The sequence below is a fragment of the Panthera pardus genome, unplaced genomic scaffold, assembly GCF_024362965.1.
Source record: "Panthera pardus isolate Hobbes unplaced genomic scaffold, ASM2436296v1 HiC_scaffold_16, whole genome shotgun sequence".
In the NCBI taxonomy this organism is placed as follows: Eukaryota; Metazoa; Chordata; class Mammalia; order Carnivora; family Felidae; genus Panthera; species Panthera pardus.
Genome location: NW_026526721.1, coordinates 65,312,224 through 65,334,763, shown reverse-complemented (window position 1 = coordinate 65,334,763; position 22,540 = coordinate 65,312,224). Strand labels below are relative to the sequence as shown.

Here is a 22,540-nt window from a genome sequence, read left to right as displayed (position 1 = left end):
ATAAACCACAATTTCTTTATCCATTCATCAGTTGATGGACATTTAGGCTCTTTCCATAATTTGGCTATTGTTGAGAGTGCCGCTATAAACATTGGGGTACAGTTTAGGCACCAGTTTGAATAAGTCCATATTAACAGGGGCTTTGCAACAGAAAATGTTTTTAAGCTACTATATTAAAACACTATTTCCCTTGCTAGGGGCTGGGGGGAGGGACGAATGGGGAATGAGTGCTAAAGGTTTCCCTTTGAGTGATGACAGTGTTTTAAAACTAGATAGAGATGATGGTTGTACAACATTGTGAATGTACTAGATGCCGCTAAACCGTACACTTTAAAATGGTTAATTTTGTTATGTGAATTTACTTTAAGATTATACTGTTTAACTTTTTTTTATTCCATGCCATATCTGTAAATTGTCAAAATGTATGCAGTAGCTCAAAGAATGTCTTCCTGTAACTAGTATGGTTGTGTAATTATCCCTTCAAATTGCAACACTTACGAGCATGAAAATCAACAGTCACTAGATAAATGCTGGGATAACAAAAATAAACCAGAGTTATCCCGGGCAGACCAGGAAAACAGTCACGTTACCAAAGCTAATACCAGATACCTACATGTAAGAGCTCACTACCACTTCTTGCTATATGTGTGCATCATTAGATCCAGTGTCATCTTAAATTGCTTCTTAAGGCTTATATATAGAACTTGATTCTTTAAAGAAAGCCACTCTGTTTACAGTTGACAAAAACTTCTACATGAAGGTAAAAAAAGCCTATTTCAAACTTAGAATCAAAGTAATGATCTTACTGAGTTAAAAAGGAAAATAGAGTGGAATAAAACCATTCTGATTTTTGGGGTAACTGGGTGACTCAGTCGGTTAAGCGTCTGACTCTTGGTTTCGGCTCAGGGCATGATTTCATGGTTTCATGAGTTTGAGCCCCAGGTCAGGCTCTGCGCTGGCAGCATGGAGCCTGTTTGGGATTCTCTCTCTCTCTCCCTCTCTCTCTCTGCCCCTCCCCTGCTTGCACTATTTCTGTCTCTCTCAAAATAAATAAACTTAAAAAAATTATTTTTAATAAAAGCAATGAAACTTTTAACAGTCGGGTAGTTTGGTCCATGCATGCATACGCAAACAATAGTCCTAGTCTCTTTTCTATGACATCATCACTCTCAATTCCTGTAGTCAAATACTGTCAGAGCCGTATGGGAAAACCTAGTATATTTAAGTTAATGAAAGATGGAAATATATCTTAGTGATATGCTTATTCTCAAACCATCAGCCAGTACAGTTCCCTAACCTATCTTTACTTCTCAGACATATTCTAATTTTAGCAGATAGTGCCTTAGTTATGTGTACAACATTTCTGTGGACTTTGTCTATAAATTGATTTCTAGCTCATTGATTTAGTTTTAGATGTAGGTTTATCATGTCTTTTTTTCTGTTAAGGCAGTGTTTTAATGCAGTATTTTATGCTTATTGTTAACAATAAAAGTAGTTTCACATACAGAGTTCAAAATGGGTTCTAACACGTATCTTACTTCTCTTTAGAACTGTCAAGTAATCCACCTCTAGCTACCATTCTTATTCCTCCTCATGCTCGGATTCAAGCAGCTGCTTCAACCCCTACAAATGCCACAGCAGCCTCAGGTGAGAACATAAGTCTCTTCCATAAAAACATATTCTGTTTTGATGAACATAAGGGAAGGGAAACAAAAATAATATAAAAGCAGGGAGGGGGACAAAACAGAAGAGACTCATAAATATGGAAAACAGAGTGTTACTGGAGGGGTTGTTGGAGGGGGGATGGGCTAAATGGGTAGTGGGCATTAAGGAATCTACTCCTGAAATCATTGTTGCACTATATGCTAACTAATTTGGATGTAAATTTAAAAAAATAAAAAATAAAACAAGTTATTAAATGCAAAAAAAAATACTGTTTTTTTTAAAGACATGATTACTTCCATTTTATTTCATTTGATACATGTGAACATTTAATACCATCCAGGTATTAAAAACATAGCACAGCCAAATGAATAAATGTGAATAAAATGTTGCTTTATTTCCAAAAAGCATGAAAGGACCCCATAAATACTTTAGATATAAATTGTAAATATCTTAATGTTAAATTCTGTCATCTTAGTTGTTATATTAAAATCATTCTTTTCAAATAATTTCTTGATTAATATAGGTCAGATGAGATACTTGTACCAGGAAACAATCTGTACAAATGTAATAATATTGAAGGTAATTTACTTTAGTTCCATCACTCTGAATGTAAACTATATATGTATACTAGAGAGGCAAATTTTCAAGAAGTATAAATATAGATTGGTATAATTTAATATTTTGAAAGGGCTAGAACTGTAGTGTAAATACACTTAAGATTTAGATCAAAAGTGACTAGATCTCATCTGTGAGAAAAAAAAAATGCCCTCATGGTCTCCTAGGTTAGAGCTCGGGTATACTGCTAGTCTCCTTAGCCAGGTAATGGGGCCTGATTTTGTGAGAACTGCAGATATTCTGAAAATCTCCCAATTCTCTAATGAATTTAAAGGTTCTCCGAAGAATGGCTAGATGCTGTTTAAAATGAAGTTTAAATCATCTGTTACATTGAATTGAGTTTGATCAGACCCATTTTTGCCTAAGGGCATTGATGCTGCGAGAGATAAAATCTTTCATTATTAGTTCTTAGCATTCAGCAGAAAGGTCATAATTCATTTCTTGTTTTCTGACACACAGTTGTTTGTTCCTCTGCAAAGTTTTTTTAGAACATTGCTAATAAAGATGAGAAACATTTCACTTTAGTCCATGTCCTACCTTCATTCCAGAAAAAGTCTAGAAAGGTTTCTTTTCTAGTTCTAGTTCCATCAGCACATGCTACTTTGAGAAAGTCATATGAACTTCATTAGTTTTAGTAATGTCTTATTAGTTTTCTCAACCCGTAAAATGAGTGGCAGTACTCTCCTAGAGTAATATTGTAAAAATCAAATATATGCTGAATTGTGCTTTAAATTTTTTAAATATAAATGTTTTTAAACTATGACCAATTTATTTAAAAGCAAGATAGAATTGCTTAGATGAGCTATTAATAAACTTAATAAATCCCTGGCCTGAGTAGAGTAGGTTGATTGTTCAAAACATGAAACAGCCCCTAACCCTGAATTAATGCAGTTACTTGTTGAGCTAGTTTCCAGGAGTTTTGTTAGAATTGCTTTGGATTATGAATACAAATGAGAATTATGATTGGTAAGTTTTGGGTAATTTTAAATGACTTCCTTAGTATGAGATACTAAACAAATTAAAGTAAGGTTTGGGGCATATTACCTGCCCGGTCGAAGCATAGTATAACCTGATCTTTATGTTGCATTGATACAAGTTACAGCAGATTTCCCCCCCACACACACCCGCTGCCAAAAAAATACAGTAAAACCTTGGTTTGCGATAATTTGTTTTGAAAACATGTTTGTAATCCAAAGCACTTGTGTATCAAATTGGATTTCAAGAACCATTGGCTGAGTTGTGGTCATATGACATTCTCCATCAGGTACTACACTTATTACAAGACATCACTCGTTTATTAGGTTAAAATATATTAGAAATGTTTGCTCATCTTGCAGAACACTTGAAGAACTCACAATCCAAGGTTTTACTGTGTGTGTGTGTGTGTGTGTGTGTGTGTGTGTGTGTGTGTGTGTGTATTCTTAAAGCAGTTGAAATCAGCTTTCAGTATAAATATGGAAATGACACTGGACTCTTGTCCTAAGAGTTTACTTCAAAGTTGAAGTAAAATAGAGTATGAGGAATTTAATACAGGGAGAAAATACTTGAGTATCTTAATATTTACCAAAGAGGATTTCAGATAACTGCCTTGAGCTTCCTCCTAGTGGCTAAAGTAAATAAAGAAATGCTACCTGTTAAAATTTCCCATTGTTCATTAAATAAGCACACTGATGGCTTAGGAGAAGCAAAATGTTTCTGGCCCTGCTGTTTGAGTATTTCTCCCTTGGGGCCTCAGATTTGGTACTATAAGAGATACATTAAATGAAGTTCCCTTCAGCATTCCAATAATAAATGCAATAATGAGTTTTCATAAGGATACCTTTTTAAGCACCCCATGGTGTAAGCCAACAGCATAACCCCACAGTATAGTCAGGGGGAAACCATTTTCTTTTGGGGTAGTAGTAAGAACTAAAGTATGTTACCAAACGTGTCTCAGGAAATGCTGATCTAGATGAAGGAATTGACTATGCAGCATTAACAGCTGTCTATATTTAAATAAATATGTATGTATGATTATTTATATTTTAAATAAGAATTTGGCAATGTGGGTTATATTCTTTAATAAGAACTTAAAATATACATGCTCTTATTGTCTCTCTTGGCTTCAGTTTCCTTATCCATAAAAAACAGGAATAGTAAATACTCATTACATAGACTTGTGAGAAGATGTAAAGTGTAAAAGTGCTTAAACTAGTGTTGTATTCAGAGTTCAGGTGATGACTGCAGGTAAATTGATTTAAGACCTGTTGGAAGGCATTACTGTATATAACAAGAACCACCAGAGTTCATATTTTTTAGTTCACTAACCCCACTTTGGAGATCTTAACTTCAGGATACTTCTAATAGAAGACAAAAAGCTACCGTGTACAGAGATACAAATAGGAATAATTATATAATAACAACAAGGAGAGCCAGTCTGATCTGAATGGTCAACAGGAGGAAATTGTTTTGATATATTATGGAATCTCCATCTTTATGTAATTATAAATAATTATGAGCTTATAGACATTTGTAGAAATATTCATCAAATCTTATGTACCATGTTGGCAAGTGCCAAAATTAATGTTTGTCTATGGATAGAAACACGTTAAACATATACAAAAATTAAAACAGTTGTGTTAAATTAGTGGGTATGGATGTTGATTTTTTTTTTTTTCTCAAAAACTTTCTTTCTAAATTGTTTTTAAAATACCTCAGTTTCTGGGGACATTATAGTTGATCATGGCTCTGATAAGAAACTCTTGAAAATTATATATACTATTCTGTCAATAAAATATGATTTTGCATATGTATGATATATAATTTTATTATACATATTAATATATAACACAATTTTATATGTGTGTGTGTATGTGTATGTATGTGTGTGTGTGTGTGTGTGTGTGTGTGTGTGTGTGTATATTCTGATTTTCTCCACACTCCCACCTCTCATTCACTCCATTTGGAAGACCATTCATCTAAACTATTTAGAGTAATAAATCTTGAGAAATTGTAGTTTTACTGATCAAACATGAATCACTTTAAAGATTATCTGGTCCAAAGCCAGATGAGTTAAGTGTGAGATGTGGTAGGGAATTTTAACTAGAGCAGTTTTCTCTCTTTATCTGTTTTGTATATCAGTCTTCTGAGTAAGGTTTCTTTCAGTGCAGTGGTTCTGCTATTAAACTTAAAAACCACTGATTTCCTATTGGTGGGAATGCAAATTGGTGCAGCCACTCTGGAAAACAGTGTGGAGGTTCCTCAAAAAATTAAAAATAGACATACCCTATGACCCAGCAATAGCACTGCTAGGAATTTATCCAAGGGATACAGGAGTACTGATGCATAGGGGCACTTGTACCCCAGTGCTTATAGCAGCACTCTCAACAATAGCCAAATTGTGGAAAATGCCTAAATGTCCATCAACTGATGAATGGATAAAGAAATTGTGGTTTATATACACAATGGAGTACTACGTGGCAATGAGAAAGAATGAAATATGGCCCTTTGTAGCAACATGGATGGAACTGGAGAGTGTTATGCTAAGTGAAATAAGCCATACAGTGAAAGACAGATACCATATGGTTTCACTCTTATGTGGATCCTGAGAAACTTAACAGAAACCCATGGGGGAGGGGAAGAAAAAAAAAAAGAGGTTAGAGTGGAAGAGAGCCAAAGCATAAGAGACTCTTAAAAACTGAGAACAAACTGAGGGTTGATGGGGGGTGGGAGGGAGGGGAGGGTGGGTGATGGGTATTGAGGAGGGCACCTTTTGGGATGAGCACTGGGTGTTGTATGGAAACCAATTTGACAATAAACTTCATATATTGAAAAAAAATAAAAATAGTAATTGACAAAAACAAAACAAAATAAAATACTAATTGATATTCAAAAAATAAATAAATAAAAACCACTGATTTCAGTTCACCTTACTGACTGGCGAGAACTAGCCATCTATCCCATGCTTCTGTATATTCAGTAACTGGAAGCTCATTACTGCAAGAATGAGCATATTCTGTCTGTATTTCTGTTAGAAAGTTTATCCTTTTTTCAACCTGAAATTTGTCCCCTATACTTTCTTCCATTCTGTGTTCCTACTCTGGAATTATATAGAACCAGCCCAATCCTTACACCCAAAAGTCCTTCAAATTTTATGATGACCAACTACCCTCCATATTAATGAGGATTTCAGATTCTGATCCTGAATATGTTCTGTGTAAAGGAGTTAGGTTTTCTGTACAATTCTATATCATGTACACGTTTCATAAACATAACAATTTTTGGCCTCCTTTTAAGCAACTAATAAATTATGTCCAACAGTACAAGCAAGGCAGGGCCTACTTAGAGATTTTTTTGCCTTTACCCAAGTTACTGATAAAATAAGTTAAATAGTATTAGGCAAGGCTTATTAGAAATTATTTTTCTGGTGGCCTCTTGAGTGATTGTTTACCCCTCTTGTTTGCTTAGCTATAGACCAACTTTACAATGCTTATGTGTATAATAATGTTATGAAAAGTTCTATAAAATGCTTTATTGTTATCAGGAAATTTTTCAAGAAATGTTTTCCATCAAAAAGGTAACTATCAAAATGGAAATTAAACTTTTTTTTTTAAGACTTAGGAAAATTTCTAGTGTCTACTATTTGTCCACTGTGGGTTTCTGTAATCCATTTAAGAGTTTATTTCTTGGACTTTTGATTCTGGGTTTAAAGACATTTAAAATGTATAGATTGCCCTCACCTTCCTTGGGCTGCATTTTGTTTATTAGGATTTTTGTTATATCCTTTCCAGGTTGAAAACCCTTCTAACAGAAAAGGGAATCATGATAGGAGTTGGACAAGGTCTGTCTTCTCTGTCTTTTTACCTGGTCAGAGGGTTTAACTTTTCTTGACCTTATTTTGAAAACCTTATGCTGTTACCTTATTTAAACCGAAACTGGCCTGTTCTTACAGGTTCATATTGTTATTTTCTGTTCTTCCTTGGATATGTGCCCCTCTTAATGTTATCTATATTTAAAATTATGACTTTATCAGAGAAAACCCTTTCAGTTGGTTTCTTTGGTTCTTCTCCCTTTACTTTGCATTGACATTATTTGCAATTGCTTGGTCAGAGTTTTGTTTTTTCTGATGTTCTATTTCTTGTCAGTTTTGAGCCCCTTTTGAAGACTATAGCCATAAAATCATACCTATTGTTTCCTGAACTTTTTGAAATCCATTGACTGAATACATTGACTAAAGTCATGGCTCAGAGTTAGCCAGGGCCAGTGGTTCCCTTTACTTGCTACTACAGTTATTTTTACTCCAGAATTCCTGTCACCTACATCGCCAGTCAGTTCTTTCTAGCTGGACAGAATTACACCCAGAATAATTTCTCCCATTGTTTGTTTTCACTGATTTTGAGAGTTAAAATATTATACAAATTAAGTCCATATATCAAATACTTTCCAAAATGATGGTTACCATCCTTTCATCCCCTCCCCAGGTACTGTTATCCTTTGTCTCTTTGCCACTGTACTGTGTGTTCTGGGAAAGCTGAATCCGTATCTTGTCTGATTGTAGAATCTGGAGGGTATGCCCTCAAGTGTTCCATTTCCTAACCATGTCCTTTCTGTTGTCTCTTTATCTTAACCCAAATATATATGGAATTTCTAATAGTATATAACTTTTAAAAATGGGGAATTTTCTCTATTAAAAACATAATATATAGTTATTGTAGAAAATAGAAGCCTCCCATGTTCTCAATCCTAAGATTAATGAAAGGTAACATTTTACATATTAGTCTATATATGAATGGGCAGCGAGACGTGCTTTTTTTTTTTTTTTTTTTTTTTTAATGGGCTATGGTATTCAGGGGGTAGGGGGTTAGGACTATACATCCTAAGCCTATACCATAATTTATTTAACTTAATTACTTATTCTTGGACATTTGTGTTATATCTCAGTCTTTAAAAGTATAATTGCCAAGTCAAAAGATAATGAAAGATTAAGTTTTTGATACATATCAAATTGCCTTCCAGAAAGTATGTCCCAGTTTACACTGCCCACTGGCAGTGGATATATTTTTCCATTTCTCCATTACCTTAACATTAGCCAGCCCAGAGTGGGGGTGGGAGAAGGTGCTGTGTACATGTGTGGACATGTATTTTTAGGTATTACTAACTTGGTAGCCCAAGAATGTGGGTGTCTTTTTTAGGTACAGTGCTATACTCATTTCCTCCTATTGGCTCTGTGTTTGAAATACATCCATCCACATGTGTCGGTTTGACACAATGACTGACACCAATGAGGATGTACCTATCCTTTGTTAAGGTTTCAAGTTCACTTGGCAAGTTTTTTATGTAGATACCTAAAGTCAAACCAGCTTAGTTATTATTTTCATCAGAGCAGCACTAAATATTATTTTCAGGAAATTTTTTTTTCCTTTTTTTTTTTTTTGAGAGAGAGAGTGAGTGAGTGCACGAGTGAGGGAGAGGGGCAGAGGGTGAGAAAGAATCTTAAGCAGGCTCCACTCTCAGCACAGAGCCCAACATGGGGCCCAATCCCACAACCCTGGGATCGTGACCTGAGCTGAAATCAAGAGTCGGGGGGGCTCAACCAACTGAGCCACCTAGGTGCCCCAGAAATTGTTTCTTTTTATTCAAAACCTGTTTTCTCCCATTGAGTCAAAAATTGTACCTGGGTTTTTCCCCCCCCTCCAAAAGTTGATTAAGTTGATGAACCTCCTATCAAATATTCTTTTAGATGTTCTTCAAATATTCCTTAGTTTCTTGCCTGAAGTCACCTGCTTATATTCATATAAGCATATTCTTTATTCCTAAATTAGGTGAAAGTGTTTCCTGTGTCCCCATGACCTTCAGTTCCCTACCCTGAATGACCACGTTTCTTCAGTGTCCTCTATGCCCGAGTCCAGAACACCTCTCTGGTGCTGGCAGATAAAATATAAACAGTCTTATTGACAAGCCCTCCAACTTTGCTAGTGGACTAGTTTGGCTCACTAGCATCTGAATTGCAGTTCTATTTTTGAAATGACTGAAACTACTTGTGGCACATCTTTTCCTCAGAAAAATATGAAAAAAGAGGTAATGATGCTTTGCTGAAGAGGGGTTCCCCCCTCCCTCTCCCTCATTATTATACACCCAAAACTGTCAAAAACTCATAGTAGACATTATAAAGAGAAAAATGAAAATTGAGTCCTTTTCCTTACAGATGATACTTTCATTTCATTGATGTAGGTTATGATTTCAATTTAAATACAAGTTGAGGGTATCCATTTGATTCTCTGTAAATAATGGTCTTATTCCTGTGTCAGTTAATAACTCTAATATCTAAAATATGTTTTTTTAATAAACATATTTCCACTTGGAACAATTTGAATAGGAACTTCCTGAGTTAGCTACACAGTATAAGTAACATATCCCAGGCTGCCAAAATTTTATCTTTTAGAGGAGTTGACCTGTCGTGAGACATTTCTAACTGTTAATAGAAAGACAATAGTGGCAAATAGCAACATAAAATGGACTTGGGAGAGTATAATAAAAGAAATAAGGAAATAAAAGTGTACTTAAAGTTAGCCAAATATACTTATAAAGTACATGTAAAGTAGAAAAAGGATTTGATATATTTGAAATACGCTCTTTCACTAATCTGTCAATAATAAAAATACTAAAAATTTAATGATTTTTTATAGCTTTTAAGAACTTGAAACATGTTTAGGATAAATAGGGAACTAAGCTTTTATTTTTATTTAATTTCAGTTAAAATTAAGTAACTATATGTAGCTTAGCAGCCACCCTATACAAGAGTGTAGATAGAACATTTCCATTGTTGCTGCGGGGCCAGTGAGCACTTATATTACTTAGAAGGCTTTATCTTTTATAAACCCATAGTTGCAGAATGCTGATTCATGGTGGCAAGGCCTTTGGAACCCCCAGCCTCCTATGTTTTCTGTCCTTCCCTCCCAGCTTGTTTCCTTGTTTGCTAACTCTCTTTTCATTTAAACACTTTGGCAACAGTTTATAAAGATGGGACTTTCCATTCACTCTCCTTCCCCTTGCCATTTGTACATTTGATTAAACACATTGGGAGGGAGAATAGACAGTACTTGCTGATGCATTAGATGTAGGGGGATAGAGAAAGGAAAGAATCCTGGTGATCACTTTTGGTTTATGACCTGAGCAACTAGGTGGGACAGTTTCCTCAGTATTGAGACAGCTGCTCAATGAATCCATGACTCAGTTATCTTGCCACTCTGACAGTTCTCTGAAAGGCTGAGAGGTAGGGGAGAAGCTATGGTTCCTCTCCGAGAAAAATGTATGTGTATTATATATGGAATTTTGTACATCAAAATTTTCTCTAGAGCATGGGGCATCTGGGCGGCTCAGTCAGTTAAGCCAACTCGATTTCGGCTCAGGTCATGATCTCATGGTTCATGGGATCAAGCCCCACTGTCAGCACGGAGCCTGTTTAGGATTCTCTCTCTCTCTGCCCCTCCCTTGCTCACTCTTGCACATGCTCTCGCTCTTTCTGTCTCTCTCACTCAAAATAAATAAATAAGCTTAAAAAAAAATTCTGTGGGACAAAAGTTGCACCCTCATGAATTTTATCGGGAACCAGATACCTTAGGGCTTCACTCTTAGCTTCACTATGAGGTTGCCCTACTTGTCATTTTTGTCTCTGAAGCCACACAGAATAAAGTTGGTTTCAGTAAATACGTACACAAATTCCCTTTGCGCTATCCAGCACAAAAGCTACAGAACCATAGAATCTTCTTAGAATTAGGGGAAAAAACAATTGATCATCTGATACCATTTTCCTTGCCTTTTTTATATTTTATTAGGAGCATACCTAATCTTATAAAGGGAATTGGTCAGGGATGCTCTCATGGGCTTGTGAGTGTAAATTCTGCCTGGCATTTAACTTATTTGGCCTATGTGTATGTGTTTTCTGTTGCTACAGATTAAGATACTCCAAAATTTAGCAGCTTAAAACAAGAATAAACATTTATTATCTCACATGGTTTATTTGGGTCAGGAATTGAGAAGCTGCCTAGCTGGATGATTCTAGGTCAGAGTCTTTTATGAGGTTGATGTCAGCCAGGGCTCCAGGTATTGGAAGGCTTACCTGGGGCTGGAAGATCTGCTTTCAGGATGGCTCATTTATATGCTTGGTGAATCCATCCTGGCTTCATGTCCCCTTACCATGTGTACCTTCCATAGGGCTGCTAAAGTGTCACATTGTGGCAGCTGGTTTCCTTTGAACCAAGTGGTCCAAGAAGGAGGACGGAGGACAAGGTGGAAACCACAGTGTCTTTTATGTCCTGACCTTAGAAATCACACACCATTCATTGCCTCTGCAGTATCCTATTGGTTACATAGGTCAGCCCTATTCCTGGGGGAAGGGACTACCTTAGGGTATCGACACCCAAGAGGCATGACTCATTGGGGCCATCTTGGAAAGCGGCTACCACAGTGTGTAAGAATGATCTTATACCTTCATTCCTCAAAGCTGATTATTCTCTCCATTCTCCCTGAAATCTGTCCTTGGTTGGTTGGTTGGTTGGTTAGTTGGTTGATTGGTTCTGAAGTAGCATTAGAAGGATGGTAATAGGCACTGGTTTCTAAGAAGCTTAGATGTCAGTGAAATATCACCTCTATAGTTGTTTCCAAAACACTTGTATCTCTGTATACCCCATATATATTGAGAATTAGGAAATAAAATAACTGTATTTTTAATTCATATCATAAATTCACAGATCTGTTTTAATGAGTAACCCTTTTAGATAATAGAAATAGGCTTTTAGAAATCATAGTAAATCAATTACATAGGAGTTGGGTCTGAGTGAAAGTCCCCTTAAGCTCTTTTCTCCCTTTGCCAGGAAATCCTTTCTTCTGTCCCCTGTACTGCCCATAAAGGCCATCATTCTCTTCCTCTAATCCCTCTGTACTCAACTCAGTTCTCCCGCTTGTCAGCTCTGCAACCTTGGGCACATTACTTAATTTCTTTGTGCCTCTATTTTCCCCTTTGCAAAATGGGAGCAATAATTATACCTATTTCTTGGGGTTGTTCTGTGGGCTAAATGACATGCTGCAGTGTACTTAGTATGATGTCTGGCACATTGGTAAGCACTCAGATGTTAACAGTTGCTGCCCCTTTATTGTGGTGGTGATGGCGGTTATTGCAGTCACACTAAACTATAAATTTATGTATTTTTAGATGTCTCTTTTACCTTTCCATTGATTGAACAATTACTATAACCCAGGTGCTGTGCTAAAGCACCTTATGGGTCTTATTTCATAGGCAAGTGATATTATCTCCATTTTACAGATGAGGAAATTAAGACATAGGTTAAATAACCTGTTACAGGATCACACAGCTGTTAAGTTGTACTGCTGGGTCTCTTAGTCCATGTTTGTGGAATTAGATTAGATTTAAGAAAGATGTGTCATTGTGAATTTCAAAATAGCATCTCAAGACTAAAAACAAGAGACTGTATAGTCAGTCTGTGGTTATTCATAGTTGAGTTGGATGCTTTATAATCAAAAGACGTTAGCCTATCCTTTAAACCATAATGCCATGTAGCATCAATTTTACCAGTATGAATGTTAAAGGGAAAGGAATGCAGGAGAAATGAGCAAAATGAATTTTGCTGCTTTTAAACAGTCACTGTTTAAATGTTTGAGAAGAAACGTTATAGAAATTACAGTAAACATCCAAATCCAGTGACAATTTGTAATTAATAAACGTTTTTATTATAAAAGGCCCATATTCAATTATATAAAATAAAATAAGGGGTGCCTGGGTGGCTCAGTCGGTTAAGCGTCCGACTTCGGCTCAGGTCATGATCTCACAGTTTGTTGAGTTCGAGCCCCGTGTCAGGCTCTGCTGACCGCTCAGAGCCTGGAGCGGGCTTCAGATTCTGTGTCTCCTCCTCTCTGCCCCTCCCATGCTCATGTTGTATCTCTGTCTCTCAATAATAAATGTTAAAAAAATTTTTTTTTAAATAAATAAAATAAGGTTTCTGACTTGACAGTAGGAACAAAGTAAGTATGTACCAAGAAGAGCATCTGAAATGTAGTTTTGTTCAGTCACTAAGCCAGGTGTTCTGTTGGAGCTACTATTGAGTTTGTAGAACTTTATATTTTCTTTGTTTTGGGTTTCTCCTCCCTATACTTTGTCTGCCTCTGAAAAACAGATCTCAGTTCTTTTTCTCAAGGACATATATAATTTGACTTTAAGTGGAATTCATTGCAGTGGGCAAAGGTGTTTTTGTTTGATGAATGAATACAGTCGTGTGACTTTAGGTATCAAGGATATTTGTAATCAAAGTAATGAGCTGTTAAAATTTTAGTTGCTAAGTGATTTGGAGATAATTCAGAGAAGAAATATGAAATCATTAAATGACAAATCTGAGGAGCTTAAGTGTCTTTTCAAATTTTATTGTTCAGAAGGTGAATTTGTTCTGGTTACATGCACACAATAGGATTTTTCTAAAGAGTAAATTTACATAATGAGCTGGATGGCCTTGTAGATGAGCCTTAGTGGTTGTCCTCTAGTGTAGCTGATGGCTGACATGGCCAGAGCTGCTAACAGTGCTGGTATATTTGTTAATTGGTCAAGCAGATAAATTCCTCATGATTGGTAAACCTCTTAAGTCCTGAAGAAGACCAGAACATACTAAAAATGAGAGAGGAGTGCTATTTGGTGATGATCACGCATAGTTTCTGAGCGTCCGCCAAAGCACGGGAAATGCCACAATAAGTTTGGACTTGTGAAGAACATTGTAATTCTGAAATAGCTCTGTGGCCTTTCAGACTCTTTCTAGACTTGTTTTTTAAGCAGCCTGTGCCTGAATTACGAAAATGATTGTTTTTCTTGAGGAAGGCTTACAACATGTGCATAGACAGAAATTGATGTTATCCCTGATGATAGAATTTGGATGATCATTGAAGAGTAAAATTCCTGCTAAGAAAGACATATCTAAGAAAGACCAGGAGTCATGAAGAAAACATTTTAGACATTGTTATTTACTGATTATTGGAAAAGGCATGTACCTGCCCTTGGAGAAAGGTTCTGTGTCATATACCCTGCCACCTGTCTATGTGCCATACCGATGAGTTAATGAATGTAATATGGTCTGTGCATGGACCCTGGTGCTGTAATATTTGCGCTTATTTGCATGAAAATAGGAGTAGAAGCAGCTATTAAGTGTTTTGAAAGAAATTAAATGAATTACACGTAACCAAATTAAGAGATATAAACATTTCTTCCCCAAAGGCTGAGTTAAATATATAGAAGGAAGGCCGGAGGGCAGGAAAAATCAGGAATTTAGAAAAGAAGTTTAATTTTTATAGAGTAGCCATTGGAATGATAAACTGAACACCTAATCCTTATGTGAAGAGTTCCTGTGTGTTTTGGGGTTTTTTTTTGTTTCTTCCTCTAATTAAGAAAATTCAAACAAGAAAGATCCAAGGACCAAATGTTACATTCAGCCATAACAGTTGTTTAACTCATCATAGGATATAGCTATAGCCTCTAGGGAGACAAAACTTCTGGACTTGTTTTTTAGTGTCACCAGCTTGTATGGTCAAGGGCAGTATGACTTCTAGGGAGATGGTTCATAGAAGTTACCCATCCCAGTCAAGCCACTTCTCTTCTTGCTCAAGGCTTAGCATGAAGTGCTAGGGAGAAAATTTGCCCAGCTGTGTATTAACAGTCACATACATGATGACACAGGGATGTGGCTGGACTAGCCGACTGAACAGCAGTCTTGTTGCCTACCTGAGAGGCAGTGCTGCCCCAGATGCAACTAAATAACTGCTTAAATGTTAATAGATGCTGTGAAATAATAATGGAGTTTAAAGGGGGGGGGGGGTACTTAGAAAGTGAACAGCTGAACTTGATTTATGCATAGCTCTTCTGCCTCAACACTGACCCGTATTACATTCATTGCCTCCACCCATTTTACACTTAAGCAGATGGCACATTATAACACGGTTCAGAATTTTTAGCAAGTTTTCGCAGCTGTGCGATGTTCATTTATTTTCAAGTGAGCTGACTCCCAACTGAGTATTCATGCATGTACTGTTAATCCCAGCTGTAGCAAGAGTTTTGGCATAAGTGGGGTCTGGCCCCCTGAGTCTATAACTTACTCAAAGACACTATCTTTCCTGCACCAGGACCAGGCCAAGGCATGGGTTTAGCTCTAAGCAGAAAGAAATTCGGATTTTATGGTATTGGCCATATTTAAAACATTTTTAGATACAGCTTGGAAGACCACCGGCTCACAGTCTGCAATTCGGGCAGTGTGCTTTTCTCTTCGGGCTGTTACAGCACTGCTCATGCTCTCTCGGGACTTTTGATTTGCAGATGCTAATGCTGGAGACCGTGGACAGACCAACAGCGCTGCTTCTGCATCAGCTTCCAACTCCACCTGAACAGCCCCCAGCGGCCAACTGCACAGGAAAAACCACCAGTTACTTGAGTGTCACTCAGCAACACTGGTCACGTTTGGAAAGAAAATTAAAAAGAGGAAAAAAAACCTGCTCATTTTAGTGTTCAATTTTTTTATTATTATTGTTGTTCTTATTTAACCTTGTAAAATATCTATAAATACAAACCAATTTCATTGTATTCTCACTTTGAGGGAGATCCAGGGGGTGGGAGGGGTTGTGGGGAGGGAAGCGGAGCACTAGAACACACAATCTCTCTCCCACGACAATCTTTTTTATCAAAAGTCTGCTGTTGTATACTTTAAAAACAGGACTCCTGCCTCATGCCCCTTCCACAAAGAAGAAGACTTTGTTCTGTGCTGAAGTTTTTTTGAACTTTGTTTTCTTTTCAAGTCAAGTGTAAGACTTTGGGCTAGTGCACAGCTTGAAATTGGTTGGGAGCTTTAGCAGGTATAACTCAGTGGGGACTTAAATGTCACTTGTAAAATTAATCCATATCCTCTGGTATTTGAAGACTTGCCTTTGGCATATTGGTGGCAGGTGTGTCAGACAAAAAAGGAAATGTGTATCATTTGTATGTAACCCAGGGAGGTCAATAAAGTTTGAAGATTCTTAATTGACTTGATAAGGTCTTGTTTTGCTCGTAATCAGTGCTAGTGGTGAAGAAACTCAAGAGGAGGCGATCAGAGGAGCAAGCGTGCTCCGAGTGCAGGTCTTTGTTTGCCTGACTGAAGGTTCTCTGCAGATCTTAGTACAGTTTAACCTAGTGGCCTAGGAGAAGGCTGAGAGGGTGTTGAGCCAGTCAGTCTGGCTGCAGAGGTCAAAAGCTGATGAACCTGGAGGAAGGGCACAGGCCAAGGCCAGATCTCAGCACTGTGAACGAATTTGTCCAGACTTGTTTCTAAAGTTGCTTCCCTTGGAAAGAGACACTTGAGAGGACATTATAGTTAAATAATGTGAACTGTAACAGTCTACTGGTTTATTTTTCATATTTTTTAATTACAAATTGAGCTTGCAGAAATTGCCACATTCTGCACATAGTTCTAATTTTAAATCCAAATCTAGAAATCTGTATTTAATTTCAGCTTTTTTTTAACCTCATGCTTTTAAATTTTTATTTATTGATGTATGTCAGATAGACCATTATGATTTTAGATGGTAGGAATTTTAAGAACTACACATCAAAATGGTATAAACAGTCACGTGTACCTGCTGACTTTATAGGAAAGCTGATTATATAAATGTGTGTTATATATGTTATATATACATAGATTCAATACTGCCTTTTATTTTTGTTTTTGTCCACAGTATCAAAATCAACTGGTTGAAGCATGAGAAGAAGAATGTTTCCCCCCACACCCAGTTAAGAGTTTTTGTTCTGTTCTCTTTGTGTATCAGTGAACGGTGTAAGACTCAGTCTCTGTTTTTGAAGAAAAAGCAATATTCCTTGGAAAGCAAAGAGGATTGAAGGATTATGTTTGCAGTGAGGAAATAGATTTTCACAACTAGTTTGTTTTATACTTTTAAGGTTGCCATCTTTGTGGGCCTTATATACTCGAAAATGAACCTTAGTCACCTTGGTGCTTATGGGCCATTACTTGACCTATGAATCTTTAAGGCACAATCAGTTGTACTTTACATTTAAAGATCACTTGAGTGATGGCCGCCTTTCCTTTCTACCACTCTTTCCCTACACACCTTCCAAGGTTAGCTGATGACTGCAGGGCTGAGGAGCTGAGCCCTAGACTGTAGCCTCCCTTCACCCTCATTGCCACCTGAGGTCATGTTCGGGGTCTTGCACCCGTCCCTGTGATTGGGAAGTGGAGTCTCTTGGCGGCCCTCATGCAGGTCCCAGTTCCCTGTCCTGCTTCTTAACCAAGTGTGTGTGACTCTCCAAGAGAGTCCTACTGCCTGCTGAAGTGAACCAGTACCCGGAAGGGCAACTGTGAGCCATCTTAGTTTTCACTCACTGTTTAGCTAAGCTCTTAGGCCACAAAAAGGGTTTCTCAAACCTCTGGTTGTATCAGAGTTCGTGAGAAAGGAAACACACTCAGTCAAACCAAATCAAACAAATTGACTTTTACATTTTCTAATGGGCTTCTGAGAGCTAATTAAGATTTGAAAGAAGTCTGAATCAAAGTATTTGGCTGGGTAATTCCTAAAGGGAATGGCTTTGATAGACCATTTTCAGAAAAGATTTATAAAGAAGCTGAACAGCAGGTCTCTGACAGAGAAGTAAACCTGCTTTCACACCAGACTGCCCAGCCAAACATTTGGACACAGACATACTCTGGACTTGGTATACCCACTAGAGTCCATAAAAAAATCTGTGCTTGTTTTAGGAAACACTCCCCCCTCCTTTGCCCCCATAATTGGGGTAAGAGAAGAAGAGAGAAAAGTACAATGCTTTTCTCTCATTTTATTGTGTGTGTGTGTGTGAGGGCTGAGGTGTGTGATTTTTCTTTCTCAAGGATCATGGCGGTATCACAGAACTCTTTTATACAAGTGAGATCCAGGTCTCTGAATATCTTTTTGTAAATAATAATAATAATAATAATAATAATAAAAGCTCCTCACCAAATTCAAGCTTGTACATTATATTTTCTTTCAGTGTTTTTAAATTTAAGTTTTATTGTTTTGTATGTAAATATGTGGACCCAGGAACTGTTATTAATGAGCAAAAAGTTACTGTTCAGGGCAGTGATTCTGTTTAATAATCAGACAAAATGTAGACGAGCTTTTTAAAGCCATATAGTTTTAACTCTGTACAGTAGGTACCGGCCTGTATTATTGTAACAATAACTCTAGCAATGTATAGTGTATCTATATAGTTTGGAGTGCCTTCGCTTCCATGTGTTTGTTTTTTGTTTTTGTTTTTCATTTTTTAAGTTTTAATTGGTTTTTCTATCCATGTGTCCCTGTCCCACCCCTTTCCCTTTGAAATACTAGCTCGCTCCTAACAGTGTCTTTGCCCCTTCCACAGTTAATTTCAGTGATACCATGCTCAGGAGTGGAAAGAGGAAACCATGTTCATGATCTCATTTCATTTAAGCCCTGCCTTGGTTTTGGTTCTGAACAGTTGTTTCCTCCTCAGTCAGTACCAGTGATGAGTTTCATTTCATACTTAAGTCCATCCAGGGACTTAGTGTAGTGCCAGTGAGCCCTAGATCTGGAAGATACCAAATAGATTCGAGTTTGCTCATCTCTTCCCCAAATCCTAACCATGGGTCTTACAGACAGCAGATTCCGGGAGCCTTACATGCCCTCCTCTTTATCTGCTTCCCTCCTGATAGAGAGAGAGAGAGAGAGAGATGGTTTTATAAATCAGAGTTTCTTAATAGTATTGAGTTTTGATACATCAGTGGTCTAAAATGCTACAGTGCAATTAATTACTAGCAGTTACTGCACGGAACTCCAGCATGCTGATAGAGGGCTGTCGTTGTAACAAGGGAACTTTTAGCCCATCCCCTCCCTCCTGCCACCTCTACCCCTGTTTAGTAAAATGTCATTTTAATTTTGTTCTTAAAAAAATAAGTTTAATTCTTACTGTGTGCCCATCATGAAGGCCTTTTTTGAAAGAAAAAAATCAAAATCATTTGTTTTGCCTCCGAGTACTCCATATAAGATGTCTTGAGTAGTAGAAAAAAAAACTTTACCAAACCAAAGGTTGCTATTTTTGAAACATCGTGTGTTCATTCCAGCAAGGCAGAAGACTGCACCTTCTTTCCAGTGACATGTTGTGTCAGTTTTTTAAGTCCTCTTAATTTTTAGACACATATTTTTGGTTTGTGTTTTAACAAAGCCTACCTGACCAGTCATCTTGTCTGCACCAATGCAAAGGTTTCTGAGAGGACTACTGTATTCTCTATCCCTGTGGATATAAAGACACTGGCATTTCATTTCTTTTTCCCTTTCCTTTTTAAGGGATTTAACTTTGGAATCTTCCAAAGGAAGTTTGGCCAATGCCAGATCCCCAGGAGTTTGGGGTTTTTTTTCTTTGTTTTAAACCAAAATTGTATCTGATTTCTATTGTTTGATGTTAGTGATCATCTAATCACAGAGCCGAACACTTTCTCCCCTATATAGAAAAATAAACTAAGCATGTTTTCCAATAAAATCTGTCTTTTCTAGTAGAAACCTGAGCCACTGAAAATAAGAGAGAAAAGCAGAGTAGAGTCCCAGACTAAGGTCTACGTTTGAGAGGCTTTGAAAATAATCCCTGGGGTTTGGATTATTTTCACAAGGGTTATGACATTTTATTCACGTTTGTTGCTCCGTTTTGTACCTCTGCAATAAAAGCAAAATGACAACCAGTACATAAGGGGTTAGCTTGACAAAGTAGACTTCCTTGTGTTCATTTTTGTTTGTTTTTTTTTTTCTTACTATATCTGTCTACAGGCAGATACAGATAGATGTATGAAAATGTGCTTGCCTGTAAAATTTGCATTTATAAGTGTGTTGCCGATGGATCACTTGGGCCTGTACACATACCAATTAGCGTGACCACTTCCATCTTAAAAACAAATCTAAACAAAATTTATTATATATATATATATATAAAGGACTGTGGGTTGTATACAAACTATTGCAAACACTTGTGCAAATCTGTCTTGATATAAAGGAAAAGCAAAATCTGTATAACATTATTACTACTTGAATGCCTCTGTGACTGATATTTTTTTCATTTTAAATATAAACTTTTTTGTGAAAAGTATGCTCAATGTTTTTTTTCCCTTTCCCCATCCCCTTGTAAATACATTTCGTTCTATGTGACTTGGTTTGGAAATAGTTAACTGGTACTGTAATTTGCATTAAATAAAAAGTAGGTTAGCCTGGAAATGAAATTAAAATTCACAAGTGTGTGGTCTTTATTTCAGTACCCAACCCTCTTTTCTTCACCCTACCTATTCTGCTACTGCGGTATATAGTCACATCACCATCTCCGTTCCTCCAATTAGAGAAACATGGATCTTTGTTATAAAAATCAAGATGCAAACACTAGTTCTCCTTCTTTAAATGATCTTATTATATTGTATGGCCCCAAGAGGTGCAGCTTCCATCTTGGAAACCTTTGGATTTGATGTAGAGGAAGCTTTGCAGACACTGCTTTGAAAAGAACGAAATGTCCCTGAAAGGGACAAGTTTTTAAAATGTGTATAAGCTGCTGTCTTTGATTACTGTGTTCATGGTTTGGTGTAGCTGTATTTTCTTTTAACTTTCATCCCATTAGTAATGGTCTTTGGGAGTATCTGTAAAATATATGAACACCACAAACAGTGGGGCTGTACCTCCCAGGTTACCAACACATGTTGTGTTTGAATCTGCTCATTTCCAATACTGGATGATGTATGTAAACATGTTATGTCTCTTAGTGCAAAAAGAAACATCATTTTTTTAGGGCTGGCTCACTCTGTCAGGCCTAATCTAAAGGCTAGATATAAAGTCATGTGACTGCTGCTTCAATAAAAACAAATTTATATTGGATAAAGTCTGCTCTCTATTTATTTTGTTTATGGTGGTGGTATGGGATTGGCTGATACTTGTAAAGTAGTTAAATATGTTCACCAGTTGCCAGGGGCTTGGGGGGAAGGAAAGGAATCCATGCAGACCTAAAGATCACACTTGTGGGATGGGCCTCCTGATGGCATTGAAATGCATTTGTTTGGGATTCACCACTGCTTTATTTCCTCCCTTATTTGGAGTTGGAATTGAGCAAGATACCCTTTTAACTTAAAATCCCGGAAAGTGCATTTTTTTTTAATATGTAAGGTCTTCCAAAAAGTACTGAGTAACCTGTCCTTTGGATCGTGTTTCAAGAGAGCAATGATAGCAAATGCCATTTTACAGGTGCACTAGAAGAGTAGTTGGGAAAGGGAGGGATCAGATGGCAGAGTTCAGGGAGAAGTTTGTGAAAGGAAGTGACCAAAAGTGATGATGTGGCCACCCATTTCTCAGGTGTGAGGTATTCATCCCCCCACTAGCACCTACAGATTTAGAAGCACTGCGGGCATGTTAAGGGAACACGTCCAAGGCAAAACAGAAGCTGGTGTGTAACATGACATGATGAGGCCCACAAGTTGTCAGCAGCTGGGAAGGGATGATCAAATGTATGTTTCTCTTTACATCCTCTTTTCTCCAGAAAAGAGAGGCCACCCCCCGGGCCTTCCCACAAGAAAACGTTATCAAGGCTTTAGTTGGGCCCATAAAGTCTGGGGCAGGTAGAGACTGGCCGCAGAGTGCCTCTGATAAATGGGGGAACCAGAAGGCAAGCAGTACTTAACTTAGAAGGGCTTTTCTGCCTAATTACAGGGATGGACTCCATCCTCACCTAAGGCAAAACCTAGTAAATGAATAGCAGCCATTGGGATGCCTAGAAACGGACAGTTCTAGGTGTTCAAAGGCTCAGGAAAGGGAGTAATAGAGTAATCCAAATGTTAGTAGGCAAGTTGAACCTGGCTCCTAGCCCTATAAACTCAAAATCCACAAAGTATTCTATGTGAGCTATTTGGTGTTTCTCACCTTGAATCTAAACTCCACTTGGACTACAATAGTTTTTATAATATACATAGCTCCTATGTTCATATCCGTTCAGCTGCCCACATATTTTTAAGATCAATATGAGCACATGGGAGTTTACATCTCATCTTAATTTCACCTTACTGTAGCCTACATTTAACAACTGTTCCGGGCTCTTGAATTCATAGCACACTCAAAATTATTTCAATGGGGGAAGAGGAGATGCATGTGATTTATGAATACAGTTGAATGAAATTTATATTTCCAAAAGAGTATAATTAGACAAAATTCCCGGGAACAAAATCTGTATTCATTGTAT

General features: G+C 37.2%; 1 protein-coding gene across 3 annotated transcripts in view; it reads left to right on the top strand.

The window, feature by feature from the left end:
- Nucleotides 1-21,193, top strand: part of GSK3B (glycogen synthase kinase 3 beta) — a 193,846-nt gene extending 172,653 nt beyond the window's left edge. For 2 of the 3 annotated variants that reach the window (XM_019448478.2, XM_019448477.2), the window contains 2 exons: nucleotides 1,549-1,647; nucleotides 15,623-21,193. In XM_019448478.2, the coding sequence (XP_019304023.1) occupies nucleotides 1,549-1,647; nucleotides 15,623-15,690 (167 nt within the window). In that variant the 3' untranslated portion in view covers nucleotides 15,691-21,193. Of the gene's footprint in view, nucleotides 1-1,548; nucleotides 1,648-7,049; nucleotides 7,100-15,622 lie in introns of all 3 variants that reach the window. The other variant, XM_019448479.2, reaches the window with a different exon arrangement.
- The last annotated feature ends 1,347 nt before the right edge of the window (nucleotides 21,194-22,540 follow it).